This window comes from Macaca mulatta, chromosome 6, assembly GCF_049350105.2.
Source record: "Macaca mulatta isolate MMU2019108-1 chromosome 6, T2T-MMU8v2.0, whole genome shotgun sequence".
In the NCBI taxonomy this organism is placed as follows: Eukaryota; Metazoa; Chordata; class Mammalia; order Primates; family Cercopithecidae; genus Macaca; species Macaca mulatta.
Genome location: NC_133411.1, coordinates 42,986,273 through 43,006,410, shown reverse-complemented (window position 1 = coordinate 43,006,410; position 20,138 = coordinate 42,986,273). Strand labels below are relative to the sequence as shown.

Below are 20,138 nucleotides of genomic sequence, written 5' to 3'. Positions count from 1 at the left end.
GGATATACCCCATTAAGAATGGACACACAAATTACTATGCTTTAAAGATAATTGAAACATACCTGTGTATTCAAGCCATCAACTTGATATGCAACACAGGTCATCTGTTTGATTTTGCTTTGGACTTGTAGGGCTTTCCTTAACTTTACTTAAACCTCCTTTTAGAATAACATATGTACCAAAGTCAAATGTTGAAAATTCAAGATATATTCAGAGAAATCTAGCTTCCATCCTGGTTCTTTCCATCTGGTTTCTCTCCTCCTGCCTCCACCATAAGCACCATAAGTAACCACTTTTTAAAGTTTTGGTTATCCTTCCATTGTTTCTTTTTTTTAACCACACACACACACACACACACACACACACACACACACACTCTCACACAGTTTTATATCCCCTTTCTTAAATATGATTATATATATGTGTGTGTATATATATATATACACACATATATATACCTTCTCCATTTTGTTTTTTACTTAATAAGACCACTCTGCAGTTACACAGAAATATACCTCATGGATTTTTACAGCTACATACTACTCAATCATGTGGCTATATTAGGATTTAGAATAATCTATTTTTAAGTATGGTATTTAAATTTAAATAACCAGTATTTCATTGAATGCCTCTGACCTGTGAGTTAAGAATTAGACCAAAAGGTATCAGAAGTCAAGGCAATCAGGCTGATTGAAAAATTCAGTTTTAAATAGGGTATGTATAACATATTTAGATGACTAGTACATCTCAATACAGTGGATTTTATATATATTTTGAGGGAGGGCTGAAAATGTTTTGAAAATTAATTGGATGTTTTCTTCCAGTCATATCCACAAAAAACATTTGAGATGCCTATCCAAGTCCTGATTTCTTTTCTGAAATCTGCTTCCCACCTAGAAAGGCTGGCATGACTTGAACCAAGGAAAAAGCAGTGCTTTCCTGGCCAACAAGTTTGTCATTCAATTGTCTGGCTAATGAGTCAGCATGCTAAATGAGGTATGCCTATATACAGAACTAGACATTAAGGGAAACAGTGTAGTAACAGCTAATTCTCTTGTGCTCTTATGTACTAGGCACTGAACTAAAGCACTCTCAACATTAACTTATTTATCTTCGATACCCTTGAGGTAGGTACTACTACTGCGTTAAAAATAAGGCGGCACAGGAAGATTAAATAACTTACAGAGAGAGTCACACAGCTAGTATTATAAATGGCAGGGCTACAATTAAACTCAGGCCTTCTGGCTCCAGAACTCAGAATCCTAACCACTATATTACCCCATCTTTAAAAGTTATTAGGACCAGAAGAAATAACATTCAGAAGTTAAAATAGTAAACTGAGATGATGAAAGTTTTAATTCTGATGCAACAGCCAAATATAAAAGAAAACAAGCAACAAGTAGGGGTGTATGGTTTTATTTTTTTAAAAATGTATATGCTCAAAAACTGTTTACTTGGAAATTTTCACTAGAATAAAAAACATGAAAGAACACCAGCATAAATACACAATGCATACTTTAATTGTGGTTATATTAAATGTATCTTAATGTAATACTGCTGTAACATGGTATCATCTCATTGTTAAAAAATTAAAAAAAAAAAAAAGAATATAGGGAAGTGAAACTAAAAAACTACAGAATCCTGGATTCTATGGCAGATGGAGTACCCTTATTTAAGCTAGAAAAGGAACCCTGTAAGATAGAAAGAGAAGAGACAAGCAATCTAAAACCAGCATGTTAACCCAACTGTGAGTTTTTAAAAATGCCGTTAAAATGAATCTAAGAATGCCTTTTAACACAGCTCACACTTTAATGAATACCAGAGAATTCACAGCAAGACTGTAAAGCTAGGAATGTAATGTTATTGTGGGGTTTTAGCCATGACCCTCACCTCACTCTACTATATGAAAAAGAAGAAAGAAAAGTCTTTAGTCATGATTTGCACCTTAATGAGCATCAATTATTCTCAGCAGCCCAAAACCCTATAAATGCAGCAGAGCACACAGGTCTTTAACTAAAGTCTGAAAGTCCAGTTAACATAAAAAAAAAATCATATTTGGAAACAGCCATACAAATTTAAGGACTGTGAAAAGTCCTTTAACAGAGTTTTGGTAACCACAGGAGAATTCAAACTGAAGAGAAACCCCAAGTGTAAAAAAACGCAAAAAGGCCTTCAGATATCACTCAACCATTAGCAAAATCCACAGTGGCGAGAAACCTTTTATGTGTAGCTGAAATGATAAAGTCTTAAGTAGTGACCCATTCCTTAATTCAGTATCAGAACTTCTATATGAATGTGCTGAATATGTAAGGTATATAACCAAAGGAGGGAAATTTGAAGATACGAATGCTGAAGCAGTAGACAATTCCCAACCACCCCTAAATATGATAGCATCCCACCCCTCTCCCTATCACACTAGCCCCTTACCCTCATTTTTCTTCTTGATGGTACTCATCACTTGACACTCTCTATACATTTATTTCTTAAAATGTTTTGTCTAACTTCCTCCACTAGAATACAAGCTCTGAAACAGCAGGGGGTTTTAAAAAGCTATATTCTCAGTGTCTAGGATAAAATCTGGCATATGGTAGGCATACAATAGTTGAGTGAATTTAGTGTAGTACTTTCTTTATGTGGGGTATTTGGTACCTTGCGGTTACTTCATTCTAAGTGAATGATTTAGCAGGCTTTAACATATATATAAAATGTGTTCATTATTTTATAATATGCCAGAGTAAAAAGCATTTTAACTGCTATGGTCTACAAATTATTCTCCAACTGTGTGGGGGATGGAAAGTTGTATAAAAAGCACCCAGTACTACCCTCATAATTGTACCAACCAGTTAGACAAAATGGTCTACAAGAGACATGAAGGTAAAATGGAAGTTTACAACTTCTTAAGAGAAAGTTCTCTTTCCTCAGGTTCAGAATCTAAATACTTTACTCCTCTCAGGATGACATATATCCCTATATGCCTTGTCAGCCACTGGTATAGAGGGCATGGCAGTTTGGAATCCAATAGCAACAACCCTTTTGTGCAAACTTTGGCATTTAGAATCATGCCTCATTAATTCAAAAGCATTACTAAGGGCCTACCATGCATTAAGCACTATGTATACAGGTAAATTTTTAAAATATGGAGCTTACCAACAATAAAGAAAATAATTACAAAGCAGTGTGATCAGTGTGATAACACTGGAGGGGAAGAGTAAAGGACAAGAACAAAGGAGCATCTAATTTGACTGAAAAGGGCTTTAAAAAGCCTATGAAAACAGAATCACTGAAGCTGAATCCTAAGAGGTAGGTGGGTATTCACTTGGTCACAAAGAAGGATGTAGAAGTAATGATGTGTGCAAGGCTACTGAGGTTGAAAACACAAAGCACATTTGGGGAAGCACTGGAAGTACTTGCAATTGATCAGGATGCTCTAAAAAGAGGGATAGTCTGTGGTTCTAAAAACCATATTAAAAATAATTTAAATCTTTATACTTAGAAAGCACAAAGGTATTTTCATAATAAAACTTGCTAAAATGTTAAGTTAAATAAAAATCTTAGCTGTGTAAGGATAAGCAAGGGGGCTGGGGCAGGAATTGAGATTCCCTTTGCCACAAAGGCTCTATATCAGAATTTGTATGTTTACCAAAAGCACCCTGGATTTTAACTGTTTGAGCAACACTGGACTAGAACATGATTACACAGGATGACTACAGAGACATGGCTGGGAAGGTAGCCATTCTGTGTTGCCCTGATCTGTGGAAAATCCCAAAAAGATAAAACTTAGAAAGCAGAAAGGATTTTATATAAAAGATGAGGACTTAATGTTTGGACACACTGAGTTTAAAATTACTGTGGGATGTCTAATGAAGACATTTGATAGGTAATTAGAAACAAGGTTTAGAGAGCAAGAGAGAAGACAGGATACAAGTTACATGTTTGAGACTCAGTCTGATATTACAGGTGGTAAAAGAAGCCATAGTTATGAATGACATTGTATAAAATATGTAAAGTAAAAAAAGAGAGAGAGAGAAAATCTAGTGAAGATCAATACCTAAAAGGTAGGCAGAAAGTGAGACAACACTTTGTGGGGAAATGAGGGAGACAGCAGAGATGAAACCAACGTGTAGCAGAGTAGCCTTTGATAGGAAGCAGGCAACCTCTTTTCCGCTAAAACAGGGGAATATGAGTGAAGTTGGAAAATACAAGTTGAACTCTTCATAGTCCCAATTTTCTGTTCAATAGGAGGAAGAGTCATATGCTAGGGGAGGGGCAGAGGGCCTAAGGAAAGTAATGAAGTTTGGCTCAGCCACAGCGGGAAATGGGAGAGAGGCCACCCTAGTAACAAACATAAGGTTTACATTGAGGGCTTTTCTAAGGCTGAAGCGAGATACTTGTAGTGATTTTACTTTGAAGGACTACCCTTCACAAAGAACTCAGCATCCCAGAAAAGGTAGATAATAAATAGGATTAATCTGAGGTTGGGTCTTGCTGAAGGATTAGACTAAAAGACCAGAGGAAGAAGAATAACTGGTGAGATCAGTTCATATAGTGTCCCATAAAGCTGAGGGTAGATAGGGAAGAAAGCCTGAAAGGGGCTGATAGTTTAGGAGGAAGGGGAACAGTCAAGAAATGGGGGTAAGAAGGAACTGAAGAATGTGGAACGAACATAAAGGAGAGAAAAGTCAATAAAATAAGGAAATGAAAAAACTGAAAAGAGGGCAGTTATCAGTTACTGAAATTTTACCAGAAAGAGAAATTCAAGATGGTGACATTCAAAGTGTGGCACGGGAGTAAGCTGCTGGAATGTGATAAAGTCACTGGGCAGAAGTCCAAGATATCAGCAAGGTATCAGAAAGATCATCCAAAGATGACAACAGGAGTTGAGGTAGACAGAAAGACCATGAGCAAGATATCAAGTTAGGCTCTCTGGCCTTTAACACTCACCCCTATTATTAAAAGTAGAAAACATTAAAATTTCAATACGGTATGAAAAGATGTGCTATAAAAGCATATGAACTAATGGTAGACTAACCTAACTTGATTTTTATCTTCATTACTCACTTGAAAAGCCATGCATTTTCTTTTAAACAAAATAGAAAAATAATTTTTAAATTTTTATAAAATGCCTAAAGGAAGTAGAAATTTTAAATACAATTAGTAATACATGGCAAAATAATTAAACACAATGATTCCTTTGTGAGATCTTTCATTATTTACCTTACTGAAAATGGAATCTGAATATTAGTCATAATCTTTCATTTTGCCTACATTTATATCCATACTATGTATTCAAAGCAGTGAGATAACTTGACTTTAATTTCTGATTCATGGCAAATTTCAAGGTAGGGAGATTATACAAAATAATCTAAAGATGATAAAAATGGTAAACTTGTGTTACATATACCACAATAAAAAAAATCTAAAGTAACAGAAAAAATCTTTGTAAAGCTAAATTGGGTTACTACTCATTATTAGTGACATAACATCTGTATTTTAAAGTGAGCTTGAAAAACACTTTAGAAATTAAAGAATCATCCCTTCATAGGTTTAAGAATATATAATGAAAAAGATGGTGATGGTGTTTAAAGAAGGATACCCAAGTTGGATATCTTTATGCAGTGTAATGTTCTCATATTCAGTATCAACATGTCTTCTTTTTTGGAACTCTCTTTTCCATTTCATGGGTTTTGTTGTTTTTCTATTTGAAAAGGACTAGATGAACTTTCTAGTTACAGCGATGATGAAAGAAGTTTAAAATTTGTTTTGCATTCGTTGTATTCCATTCTTGTTCTTTCAGGGGTCCTTCACACACAGATACATACTTTTTCAAGATCTTTTCTCCTACTTCTCGGAAATCCAAGGGTTCCTTGTGTGTAGTGCAGCCTGCTCCAGAAACACTAGTATCCACTTCATGATTTTCTGGTTGCTGATCAGCACAATACTTCGATCCCCAGTAACACATTTCTCCACTGTACATCATAGCCAGCAGATGAATGTCACTAAATATTCCTGGGAAAGTCATTTAGGTTGACAGATTAGAATTAAAAGCTTAAAAAGAAACCCTAGTTATTAACTAAACTTGAATTAAAGTTCCTTTTGTCATTAAGCATTTTCTATTCTCACTTTAACAGTAACACAAAAGCAAAATATGACTAATACAATCTTCATTTAATAAGCATGTTTATATCTATTTTGCTGATAAAGGAGGCCCATTACAAAAAGAAAAACAGAGTACCAGAGAATTTTTTTAGAGAATCATTTAGGTAAGTGATTTTGACCTTTTTGGGGTCCACTCTAGAACTTCTCCAAGAATCTAATTTAAGGAACAGAACTTCTCCCAGAATATACACCCCAAATTCTGCAGTCAATTTCAGAGTACTTATAAACTCCCTGAATTCCATCCATGGACACACCCTTTATTTTGGGGTATGCTCTAGGATGATTCATATAGCTAAAGTCAGGCATCCTAGACATCCTATATTTCTCTAAAAGTCTAAGAAATTATCATGCATAATCATGCCTGAGAGTCCATACAATTATTAAAGGTGTTATTTCCAAGATGCTTTGTATTACCAGAAAAAAAGAGAATATGCTGCAGAATTTTCATCAAAAGTTGAACTCTTTCTTCTTATGGGTAGTTTTTCCAGTAGGCAATTATATAATTAAACATTTATGGTGCATAAAGTGTATTAATTTGGCAGAAAGACAAATAAACCTAGAATGAAAAAGATCTGGGTATAAATTACTGGCTTTGTGTCTTTGGGCAAGTCACCAAAGCTCTTTGAATCTCAGGTTTTAAATCTGAAAAATAAGGAGTTTGCATCCCCTACTTAATTCATGGAATTTTCCTAAAGAACATATGAAATAAAAATGTAACTTCTTAAAAGCCATTAAAGAAAAAAATAAATGACGTATTCTAATGTGCTTCTGTGATTAGAAAAGATTACTTCAAATAAATGAGCATCATGTCTGTTGTTCACCTAATATGATACAACAAAAGTGACTATGATGGCACTGGATATGAAAAATTCAGCTTTCAGAACGGTGGTAGTTTCTGTGTTGAATCTATTGCAAGTTTTTTAAAGTATCAAAATTTGTTCCTGCAGTATTCACCTTCACTTCACCTCAATTTCTGCTTATAAATAGTAGCAAGAGAAACAACAGGCTCAGCAGAATAGCTGAATGAATGGTGATATGGTTTGGCTCTGTGTCCCCATCCAAATCTCATCTTGAATTGTACCCTCATAATTCCCATGTGTTGTGGGAGGGACCCAGAGGGAGATAACTGAATCACGGGGGTGGTTTCCCCCATACTGTTCTTGTGGTAGTGAATAAGTCTCAAGAGATCTAATAGTTTTATAAGGGGTTTCCGCTTTCATTTCTCTCTCCTTCTCTCTTGTCACCGCCATGTAAGAAGTGCCTTTTGCTTTCCACCATGATTATGAGGCCTCCCAGCAACGTGGAACCATGAGTCCATTAAACCTATTTTTTTCTTCCCAGTCTTGGGTATGTCTTTATCGGCGACGTGAAAATGGACTAATACAAATGGCTATACAATAAATAGTGGTTCTCAAACTTTTGCCTTCAGAACTTATTCCTTCTTTCTAACTGTATGTTTGTACCCATTAACCCAACCTCTCTTCATCACCTCCCTCCACTCATACAACCCTTTGTGATACCAGCTCTGATTTGTAGGGGAGGGAGGGTCCTCAGTTGTATTAAGGGTGTAAACAAAGGGTATAAAAGTTGGACAGTTTTTTTATTTACCCCCATGTGATTCCAGGTTTATTCTGACAAGGGAATTTTTATAACACGTTCATCTGATAAGGCCATGTCCAAAGATTAAAATTCTCTGGCCCCACTTCACAGAACAATGAGGCTCAGAGGTGAGACACAAGGGCTTACTGCATAAAATTTAATGATATACAGATAATGTCTAAACAATAATATGATTATCTTACCTTAGAAAAAGTAACAAAAACCATACACAGTTTTGAGTTTTATCTAAAATTAGGTAAATTATCACCAAGATCTAGCCATAGAAAATTTGATGTCTCATATAGAACTTTTCTCCCTAAATATTAAGAATTATTCAGAATTGTATTTTATATCGACTAACAAAAAATAATTTGAGCCTCTCCAAAAGGGACTTAGGAGTAATTCAGCCTATGAAAGTAGGTTTCCCGGCTTCTAATCTAATCATGTTCAGACAGATACATTTGGGCAAAGCAACCTTTTTTTCTTTTTTCTCAGACCAGGTCTCACTCTGTTACCCAGGCTAGAGTGCAGCTGTGCGATCAGGGCTCACTGCAGCCTCAAACTCCTGGGCTCAACTGATTCTCTCACCTCAGCCTGCCATGTAGCTGGAACTACAGTCACGCGCTACCAAGCCTGGATAATTTTTTTTTTTTTTTTTTAGTTTTTGTAGAGATGATGGATGATGTCTCACTATGTCTTGAACTCCTGGCTTTTCTCTAGTGATCATCCTGCCTTGGCCTCCTAAAGGAGGCAAACTTACATTTTTTTGTTTTGTTTTTGTTTTTGTTTTTTGAGACGGAGTCTCACTCTATCCCCCAGGCTGGAATGCAGTGGCGAGATCTCAGTTCACTGCAACCTCCATCTCCCGGGTTCAAGCGTAAACTTGTTTAGATGAGAACAAAAAGCCAGCACCATAAGAGGACTTAGGACAGTATGTAGCAAAACTGCTGTGGTGCCTATACTGTTTCTTTTTGTCTGGAAAATGCTACCCTATCTGACCCTTTTAATTCCCTTGTTGAAGAAGCAACTGAAACTAGGAGCTAGTAAATTCAAAGTATGACAAAGAGATGCCACCAATATTACCTGCTTCCTGAAGAAAAAATTCCAGGCTATGAGAGTGTCTTACTTTATAACTAGAAATGGGGGAATTAGGAAAGCAGGTGATTTGTACCACTCCCTTTGGTTCTAAATGAGCTTTAGTGCCTACCCCCACCTTTTTCTTTTAAAGTGTCCCACATTAAGAATTCAATTTAATCAGTCTATGTGTGAAAATAGAAATTTTTAACAAGGCATTTTCAATGCCTCTAATTGGTTCCTAGTTATCTGAAATAACTAATAACTAGTATATACTTGCCATAAATACATCAAATACCCCATGTTTGTCAAAATGTCATGCCCACTGAGGGAGCTTTTTGTATTCACAATAAGTTGTTTTAGAATGAAATATTTGTCTAAATGAGCAGAAAGTAATAATTTTTGGACATCATGTCACTTAAATCACCATTTTTTTTTCTATAAAATGCTTTCAAATAGAACAATCCTGGAGAGGCTAACAAAGAAACAGAAAGAATTAAAACATACTTAAAATACTAGAATATTTCCAAAGAGGTATTCTAATTATTCTTCATATCTCATTTTTTTCCCATCAAAACTTCAGATGAAGTAAAAAATTTTACACATGTGATCTAATGTTACTTGCAGCTATTTGACCTTGACCAATTCATCTGGGTTTACCTGGACCTCAGTTCTTCCATTTACAAGGAGATGGTAAAAGTAAATGGTTCTTCTCTTCCCACACACAAGTCTAAAACCCAGATGATGCTCTATATTCAGTTCCTTGAATTTTCAAGTACACAGATGCTTGTGGCAGAAATGTATAGTTGCCAACCAGTATTCATTCTCCCCAATACCCCTTTCTTAGTAAACAACCTTAATTTTATTTGGGATGGCAATGTATCAGGTTAAGGACTATACTTTCCAGGTTTCCTTACAGCTAAGTCAAGTCATATGATTAAATTCTGGCCAGTGAAATGGAGGTTGTAAGAAACTTCTGAGAAGGACGGTCTAACAGAACAGACTTGGCTGAAATTCCCTTTTGCTATGCCTGTAGCCTGAAACACAGGTGAGACTGAAGGAGCTCCAGGAACATCTCGGGATACTGAGAATAAAAGCAATGTCCTAAACAGAGATGCATGCTGCACAGTCTGGAAAGTATTATATTCTAAATAAAGTGCCTCCCCATAAAGAGAGAGTCTTGTTTTAAAGATGAATGGAGGAAAAAGGTAAGAACATGATGAGATGGAGCCACTGTACCAGCTCTGGATCTTTCCTGTGTGAAAGATCACTAAATATCTACCTTGTTTAAAAGTTACTTCCAGTTAGTTACAAGTAGCCAAATCTAGTTCTGATAAAATGCTGACTGAGGATTGACATGGTTTGGCTTTGTGTCCCCACCCAAATCTCATCTTGAATTATAATCCCCAGGTGTTGAGGGAGGAAGCTGGTGGGAGGGGACTGGATCATTCACGTGGTTTCTCTCATGCTGTTCTCATGATAGTGAGTGAATTCTCATGAGATCTGATGGTTTTATAAATAATAGTTTTTCTTGCACTCACACATGCTCTGTCTCTCCTGCCGCCATTTAAGACGTGCCTGCTTCCCCTTCCACCATGATTGTAAGTTTCCTGACACCTTCCCAGCCAAGTGGAACTGAAAGTCAATTAAACCTCTTTTGTTTTAAATTACCCAGTCTCAGGTAGTATCTTTATAACAGTGTGAAAACAAACTAATTACACAACTGTGTGAGGATGCAAAATGAGCAGAAGGAACACAATACATAACTTCCAAAATTACTTAACACAAGGGATTAGAAATATTTTTCTGTATCACATCAAAAGATTTTATCTTTGAATTTTGTATAAGCCCTTTTATGACTGATTACTTTTTTGTCTATAATCTACCTTGACATTTATTTAAATCAAAGTGAAATCTAATAAACTTCCTAAAATCTTAAGAAGCTTTAAATCACTTAGAAAATTTAATGAGAGATCACATTACCTGCACTCAGTAATTTAGCTGTGTCTAGGTCTTGGAAAGAAACTCCTTCATTTAACTGGATAGGACATCGATAATTTAGCATCTGTAGCAAGTAACTGATTCCATCAAGAAGGTACTAAATAAAAGTCAGAGCCAAAGAATTGAAAGTATTATCTGCAGAGATATATAAACTTCAAATATTAATATTTTCCATTCTTCACTCAAGAGAAAATTGGTTAATATATAGACATAGCTTACACCTATTCTATTTCAATGGTATAAAGACCCACTATCCCAAGACTCTGCTAATATAAATATACCCCTTGAAATGCTCTAGTAGTAAGAAAGAGTACTAAAAAAAAAAGAATGCATTAACCAGAAACACATTTCAGTAATATATTTGTTAAAGATGTTATCAGAGGAAGAAAAGAATAAAGATAATAAAGATGTGCTCAACAACAATGTATTAAAAGCACATATGTACTTATAATTTAGAAATATTATGATCAAACTTTTATATCTGCAAGTGTGGCCTCCCATTTCCAAGCCCACCTAAATTATGTGTACATTTAACCCAAGTTAGAATCCTTAGTGATACAATACCAAGACTCATATTTTGGATTTAATGATTCAGTCATAATGGTCAAGTGAATCAGAGGGCCACCATTTTCTAGAAGCAGGGTCATGTGAGTTCCTTAGAAGTGATCTGCTGGCCGGGCGCGGTGGCTCAAGCCTGTAATCCCAGCACTTTGGGAGGCCGAGACGGGCGGATCACGAGGTCGGGAGATTGAGACCATCCTGGCTAACACGGTGAAACCCCGTCTCTATTAAAAAAATACAAAAAACTAGCCAGGCGAGGTGGCGGGCGCCTGTAGTCCCAGCTACTCGGGAGGCTGAGGCAGGAGAATGGCGTGAACCCGGGAGGCGGAGCTTGCAGTGAGCTGAGATCCGGCCACTGCACTCCAGCCTGGGTGACAGAGCAAGACTCTGTCTCAAAAAAAAAAAAAAAAAAAAAGAAGTGATCTGCTGACAGGCTCACAAGTGTTTCTTTCAGGACAAAATTTGTTTAAAAGTTTAGAAAGTAATATAGTTTATCTTATATTTAAAATAATACAAATCCTTAAAAAAAAGAACTTCACAGATTACAAAGTGCTTTCACATGTTATCTGATTTAGTCTTCACAACAAGCCCAATTTATTTATGATTACACAGCTAGTAAATAAAAGATATAGAATACAAACCAAAGACCCTTTGATCCACTACTCTTAGTAGTACAACATAGACAGCTTTTTGAAACCTATAAATGTCAACAATGAAAAATGTGTAGGGAATGTCTTCTTACCTTTTTAAGCAAACTGGATTTTCTTAAGAGCCATTCTCTTCTTTTGGTAAGAGAATGACAATACATATACAGCAGGGCTCCTCGTCTCCAAGACAGACATTCCAGTAGCTCATCCCCAAGCAAATTGCAGTGCTGAAACACACACAAAAAGACATAGCTAAAAAGGGAAACTGGATGTCTGTAAAAGTTGAAGTTAAATTTCAAAAACTCAGCAATTGAAAACATTCTCACATCACAAAATGTGCCCTTTGTTTAGCTACTTAAACAGGGAAGCCTTAGTTTCAATCAATTATAAATATGCAAGCCTATTAATGCATGAAAATTAAAATAACTACTTCAATTTATAAGTAGTTTTACAAAATAATTTAAAACACATTTTTACTAGCAAATTATCCTAACAGGTTTGCAACATAAGTAGTCATCATTTCATTAAAAAGGTAACTTTTCACAAATACATTACTTGAAGTGAGATCATATCTATTTCTACTATCACTCGAATAAAATAATGAAAATTTACACCCAAAAATAATTCTAATAAATCAAAAATTTTAAAGCGGTTTGTCATTTAAATTTGGGGATAATGTTTCCACAGCCTCCCCTGATATATAAACAGAGAAAAAAAATATCTAGGTAGATAGACAGCAGGCAGTTAAAGATGAGAAATTATTTGCATGAAAGAGTATCCAGGACTAGAGATAAAAAATAATAGGATTATTCAAATAGAGATGACAGTACAAAGTCTGTGAACAGGTTGTCAAGTAAAGACAGAATAGAGACTATCAGTGATGAAGGAGACATCCTTGGCTAATACCTGTGCTTCTAGAATGGAAGGCAGGACAGTTGCTAGCAAGAGAAGACATTTCAGACATGAAGAAGTGGAAAAGGAGCAGGTAGGGTCTCAGAGGGAGGGGGTGATCAATGTTAAGAAGGGGAGTAAATGTTCGAGAGACTAAGGACTATAAGGACAACAGATGTGGTAATTAGATTAATAGTGACCTTCAAGAAAACAGCATCTGCAAAAGTAAACGGAGTGGATATGGGAATATCTATGTTAAAAAAAATGAGTAGGCACTGCTATTACAAATTCTATTATGCAAATATTCTGAAATACATTTAGTAAAATATGATACTTTTGTTGCAACATTGGTTTGAAGCGTTAAGCTCTTTTATCTCCCTCTTCCAATCTTAATTTAAGAAACAAAGATACAATCAAGAAGAAAAAAAATATAGACTCCAAAGAGCAGGACAGTACCAGCAATATTCCATCATAATTAACAGGAACGTAAAACTTACTTTTGGATGCATATTATTTTCCTTGACTAAAATTTCTGGTTCTGAAAGAAAACTGATCAGCTCTTTTACTTTCTGTGAAGAAGAGTCTTCAGGAAAATCTTCATCTACTAGCTTGTTCTCCTCAAAATATGTCATGTCCAAAATAGCCTTAAAAAAAAAAAAAAAAGAAAGGCATTTATCAATGATTTAAAATTAAAAAACAACAATTCTTACAGTTTCACCTTGCACATATAGGTGCTTTATTACACATTTAAATCTTCTAGCTCAATATGTAAATTTGAGAAGTAGGCAAAATGTCTAGATGTAAATATAATTTGAGAAAGATTTTAAAGAAAACTTCATAGGTATTTTACTAAAGTACTGAATTAATGATAATGTTTCTTTCCCTCAAAAAAAATAGAGCTTTAATTTACAGAATTTAATTATATAGAATTATGAAAAACGTAATTATTATATTCTGCTATTTATATAATCTCTGAAATTTTCCTAAATGCCTGCTGTATCAAGTTAAGGTCACTACTTCCAGTTTTGAACCTTCAAAGGATTTATTTGTTTTCCCAAATACAGAGCCAGTATTAGGGGCATATGTATCCTGCTACCCAATAGAGTAAACATACCATCAACATATGCAACTCAAACACTAAGCCCCCAGTATTCCTAAATATTAGAGATGCTGTTAAAGCATATAAAACTCCTCAATCCTTTTTCCTTTTTCAATCTATTGAACTAAGACTAAGGAAACTGGGTTCTAGTGTCAGTTCTACCACTAATCACTTAACTAACCAAAGACAAGTCAGTTTTATCTTTTTTGAGCTTCAGCTTCTTAATTGACTGAATGATAAATCGGACTAAAATACTTTTCAAAGTTCCTTGTTGGAGTATAAAATTAATTAACATATGTAAAGTACTAGAAATGTTACCTAGCACCCAGTTAGTGCTTTTACTTTCTGTGAACAGGAGCAATAAGTGTTATTGTGTGAAAGGCCTAAGCCAGTAAGGAGAGATCATTATATATGATTTCATCATCATATGAAAGGTGATCTGTTGATTCAGAACCATAAATAGGTTTTAAGAGGATTTGGAAAATTGAAATCTGTATGTCTAGGTCTTTTGCCTTATTCTAGTAACTAAGTTAAATGTTTGGAACACTCTCATTTGAAAAAAATGAGATGACATACAACATATGCAGACAAGCACAGAGTTTTCTGAAAGGAAAGAAAGCCAAGCAAAATACCTGCCAAACTTAAACAGTTCTCTGTGGTTTGTGAGTAGCTGTTAGGCTTACTCAGCCATGGTGTTTGAAGGCAGAAGCTATCTTTAGAAACTTCTTAACAGGAAGAACAGCACGAGGCATTTAAATGCTATAAATGGGCACTTGGCAAGCCTAAGTTTACTGTACTTTCTGTAACCACTTCAGTTTTATTATCCCTTAGCAATCCAAAAAGGGCATATGAAAACACTCTATCAACTACAAAGTGCTATATAAATGTTAGTTACTGTGATAAAATTACATTTCTTGATGTTAGCATGCCTCAGCAGCATTTCAGAAAACCAAGAAAAAAAGGCATTGTCCACATAGCAGCCTGATTTGGAAAGGAAAGTTAAAAAACAAGTGGGTGAACAGAAAAATCGCATAGATATGCATGACACTAGCAGGGAGAGTAATATTGAGAATCCTAGGGAAGGTAAATTTCAGGGGGAAAAAAAAAGTCAGGGCCCTTATATCCCCCCCTGCTCCCTCTGAAACTTTCAAGAGATTGGACATTGCACACACTAGTGTCCTGTTCAATTATCTCTAAAGGAAAACAATTCTATTATCTGTAAGATTTTTTTCCTGACTTTTCTAATTAACACATCTAATAAATCTTACTTCTTTTCATACTGCCTCAAAGTTTCAAGTTTTTGTGTTTTATTCATAGTTTTTCGAACAAAATTAAACACTTGAAATATGGAATAAACTGATTTCATTTTACCTAAAATTGGAGTCAATCATCTAAATAAACAACCTGCCCTCATAAAATGCCAGAGTCCACATCTCTTTCAGTACCTGTGTGTAAAGTTCTAGAAGATTTGATGGATTTGAACATTCTTTCTCTTCTCCACATAGGAGTTTCAATTTTTCTAATGCTGCAGAGGCCCGAATTAAAAAGTGATCTATAAGAAATAAAAACATGAGAATTACATCACATAGTTTCAGAATGTTATTTAAACAAAAAACAAATTATGTATGAAGATGAAATGATGAAATGACAAGATGAAATAATATTATGGCATATGGAGAAACAGCATTATAGTAATAATATCTATGCTGACCATGGCTCATAATATCTAAAATATGAAATATCTCATAATGCCTAATCCTAATTAAGTAAATTTATCATGAAAATTTATTCTAGAAAGCAAAATACTGAAAACTTTCTAGAGTCAATCTTGCCATTTCTCAAATGCAGTCTGTATTCTCATTATGCTTCTTTTATGATAATAATGCACTCAAAATAGTTAAATTTAAAACTTACTGGAATATACAAATAATATACATAAATCTACAGAAAGGGCTTCCACTGAAAACTTACAATTTCATAAATGTAGTTGCAAATGTCATGCAAAAAACCATGATTGACAAAATCGCATTCCTTATAAAATGCCAGCATTATGAGCAATTATAATTTTATAATTGTTTATATCTACTACGATTAAAATTATATAATACATCTATGTATTTAATTCCTTTAAAAACTTAGAAACAAATTACCTCATTTCCTCCAAACTTGGAAGAAAAGGAACTAAACACTTCTAATAAGTCTTCTAATCACAACTCACCCTCCCTCCACCTTCACCATCTCCTGATTTTTTTTCCCTTTCTCTAATGTCATAATCCCTTTGTTGCTTCTATGATTTCACCTTTTCTTATGTGTCCACTCCAAGGTACTATCCACCCTTCTGCAGCACTTCATGTAGTCACATTTAGATACACCCACTATCAAGACACTAAACTCCCTGAGTCTGCCTCTCTGTGCTTCCCTTCTGAAACATACTCTGATATTCTAAAATATATCTGTTTCTTCTTCACAGGCCAATGAACAGATAGTGTAGCACTTGGTGTAGGCCTACCTGATCTAGCCTCAGGAGTTACACGGACAGATAAGCTGTTCATTGTTGCAGCAAAAGCACCATCAGGTTATGTCTGTTGGCAATCATGTGACTGCTGCCTTAAGCCTTCTCAGGTAAAGCCTGAGATTGGATTTTGATTGCTGTAAGATCCACTTTCACTTGAGTTGAAATCTGCTTCTTAGCACTGTCTTCCCACCTCTCATTAGCCCAGAAGTGACATCCACAAAACATAGAAAAAGAGCCTACTATAAACTGAAATTATATGGAACATGACACTCCTTAGGTGCTTCTTTAGAGAATGTGTTAATATGTTTTTTAACTTGCAGCATTATTTTCAATGTAAAGATTTGCATCGAACTCATTAAACCATTGCTGAAAGAGTATGTCACATAAACTGATGACATAATTACTGTGGCAGGGGTGTGGTGGTGGCATAGCTCACATTTTGGAAAAGCCCATAAAATGTAGTTTTACTAGAACTATTTAGTCAAAGTAATGACTGGCAAAGCAAAAGATGAAACTGATTCTTATATAATCTCTGGAAAAACTCCCTCATGACATACTTCCATAGAGTAAACAGATTGTGCTTGTACAATGAGAAATAAATTAACAAAAATTGGCTAGAAATTAAAAAATGCATTATTAGATGAAATAATATCTGGCTGTATCTCATCTAATTTGACGAAGACAATGGAAATTATCAAACCCCTATACCCTAGTATAAATACATAGTCGTTACATTAAAGAACAAATTTTGAATGTATATTATTCTTGTTGCATGGAAAAATGTCAAATTCAATTCAAGTACATGAAATTTTGTTTTAATTACAGTTCATAAATCTTGTAATATTTTTAAGATTGAACTGATTTCCATGCTGAACTGATTTCCATGCTGACCATGGCTCATAATATGAACCACTAACATTGTCATTTTATTTTAGCAAATTTTCAGAAGTATAAAGCCTCTAAACAAGAATTCCATATATAGCACATGACTTTTATTTCCAGCTCTCATTCATTCCAGATTAAAGAACGCTTCCAAGGGAAATGAGAATGGCTTTTGGTTCAGTGATAAGTGAATAAAAAACACTCTTTGGTCTCTTTGGACTGGTTCAAGTGAATCTGGGAATTACAGGTAACTTAGATACACTTTCAACTTAATAGCTCCTACTACCCAAGAATTATTCATGTGAATCCACAAACCAAAATATAAGTCCGCTTCAGGATGGTCTGTAGTAGGTCTTTAAAGAACACACTCCTGGACGGGCACAGTGGCTCACACCCGTAATCCCAGCACTTTGGGAAGCCAAGGCGGGTGGAATGCTTGAGCCCAGGAGTTCAGGACCAACCTGGGCAACATGATGAACCCCGTTTCTACAAAATACACCAAAGTTAGCCAGGCGTGATGGTGTGCACCTGTTGTCCCACTACTAGAGGGGCTCCAGCCTGGGCGACAGAATGAGACTCTGTCTCTAAAACCAAAACAAAACAAAACACTCCTGAGAAAAGATAATCCGGCAAAAAATATTCACTGAAACTAAGGCATTTCATCATAGATCCTATTTAATAAGAAATTCACCAACTATTCAATCGCTTAAGAAAATGTTCCACCACTGTTTTCCTATGAGTCCAATGATATGAGTGAGTCCATAAGAATTTTAAAAACTATCTGTAGTAATAGCTCAAACTCGAAAAGGAATAATGTAGAACCTAAAGGCAGGTGAGACCTAATGAAGAGAATTGGACTTAAATTCAGAAGGTTGAGGTAATACCCTAGCCCAGTTTTTCCTAACAGCTTACACCTTTCCAAAACAATTATGCCAATACTTAACAGAGCCCTTGTGAGAACTGGCATGATGTATAGGCAGAATAGTCTACACACCAATGTAAAGCTCTTCTACAGAATGTTGTTTAGACTCCAAAACGTAAGATGCAAATTTACAACGCAGCAATGAAAAAGTGGAACTGTTATACCTGCCTTTTTATCTTTACAGGATGCAAACGACCATTACCAATTTGAGTGTTATCATTCACCTTAGCCATTTATTTAAACTTCTGTATTTTATTTAGATTCTGCCCTTTACCAAATTGCTACCGAGACAGTTTACATCAGCACGGATCTGGACAGATTTTCCATGAGTTCTGAAAAATGCGGTTTCCGAAGACAACGTCTTGGCAATGTGAGTTCTGGGGAGTGGGCAATCGATGGAGCAGCGAGGATCAGAAACAACAGACCTCTGTTGGCTACTTGCGGCCTAGGACCCAAGGGAACACAGGCCTCAGCCTCTAGCCCTCATAGCCATCGAGCGCCAGTACCTTAGCGCCGTCTGCCCCGCCCGCCTCCCTCTCCTCCGCTCCCTCACCATCTTCACCGGCAGCTTCGCTAAGTTGCTGTATGTGGGCCTGAGCCAGGTCCCCGAGCTCTTCCACTCGTCTCACCACACTACAGAATGCGGCCGCCATGGCCACAATCGGCGGGCGCGCCCCAGCCACGTGACCGTGTTGCCCGCAATCACCTGATCCTCCAGCACTGGCGGGGCGTAGGGCGGAACTCTCCTGGTTGGTGGGAGGAGACATCAGCTCCGGAAGAGGGCTGGCCCAGGCCGGCAAAGGTCGTTCCGGGTCATTTTTCCTGGACTTTCCTTCCCTCCCATAATCCTGAGCAGCAAGGAGACTAGGGGCGGGTGTGACGTTGAGGCACGCCTCTCTCTCGCCCCCTCCTGTAAGCCAATAGGGAGCCAGCCGTGCCCCTCGGCTGACCCAATGGAAAGTCGGCTCTCTCCTCCTGCCTCCTGGAAGACGGCTTGGTGACGTCTGGCTGGCAGGATGCGGATTGTCGTCCGCATTCCCGCTTCCCTATCCGGCGCGGGAACCACAGTCTGGAGGGCGGACGCGAGGGTCTGGAGAGAGGGCTTGTCACTTTTGGCCTTGTAGTAAGGAGGTTCTTAAAGTGATTATAATCTCCTGGTCCGAAACGGAAACCCCACCGGTCCCCTGTGTAACACATCCAAGTCTCCAAGAGTTTGTAGTACATCTGGATGGGGAGCTCCAAACACTACTGGAGTTGCCAGTCTACGTGGCTGAATATTGCTTTTCTAAATCTGATATTTAACAGTCGAATTTATCTCTGACCTCCCTTGGAGTTCACATTTAAAGTTCTTTAGACATCTTGCGTCCAGTGGTACTGAATTCTGCAGCCACAAAACTATTTTCACTGTCTTTCATCTCAAGCCCTTCCCTTAAGGCGCTAATTGTGCATAAGTTCATCCTCTCAACTGGGAGTTTCAAAGCATTCAGTGAGCAAGTCTAACTTCACTTTGCATTTCCGTGACTACTTTCTTGCCTCTGGTCAAACAAATCGTTAACTCTGTGTATTCATTTTTCAGTTTAACACACTGTATCTTGAAAAAATCTCCATCCTACCATTTCTTATGGAAGGTAGTTTTTTATATAATAGAAAAATACTAAAAATAGGGAAAAAAAAGTGTATTGTGATTTATAAGTGATTGACCACAATGACTTTCTAACTGATCTTTGTAATACCAGTTTCTTCTTCTGTCGATTCACCCTAAATATAGAGGACAGGAATCACGTGTTTTGT

At 36.4% G+C, this 20,138-nt stretch overlaps 1 protein-coding gene across 2 annotated transcripts; it reads right to left on the bottom strand.

Annotated features, from left to right (window-relative positions):
• Positions 1–1,400: 1,400 nt before the first annotated feature.
• RIMOC1 (RAB7A interacting MON1-CCZ1 complex subunit 1) lies at positions 1,401–19,024 on the bottom strand. Of its 2 annotated transcripts, NM_001193823.2 has the most exons (7): positions 18,901–19,013; positions 15,474–15,580; positions 13,427–13,573; positions 12,134–12,265; positions 11,251–11,274; positions 10,813–10,903; positions 5,711–6,006 (listed from the first exon to the last, which is right to left on the bottom strand). In NM_001193823.2, the coding sequence occupies exons 1-7, from the start codon at positions 18,998–19,000 to the stop codon at positions 5,723–5,725; spliced, it is 885 nt and encodes a 294-aa protein (NP_001180752.2). In that variant the 5' UTR covers positions 19,001–19,013; the 3' UTR covers positions 5,711–5,722. The 2 variants fall into 2 exon arrangements, with proteins under 2 accessions (XP_028704934.1, NP_001180752.2); XM_028849101.2 differs by lacking the exon at positions 11,251–11,274 and having other exon boundaries at positions 1,401–6,006; positions 10,813–10,927; positions 18,901–19,024.
• Positions 19,025–20,138: the final 1,114 nt, after the last annotated feature.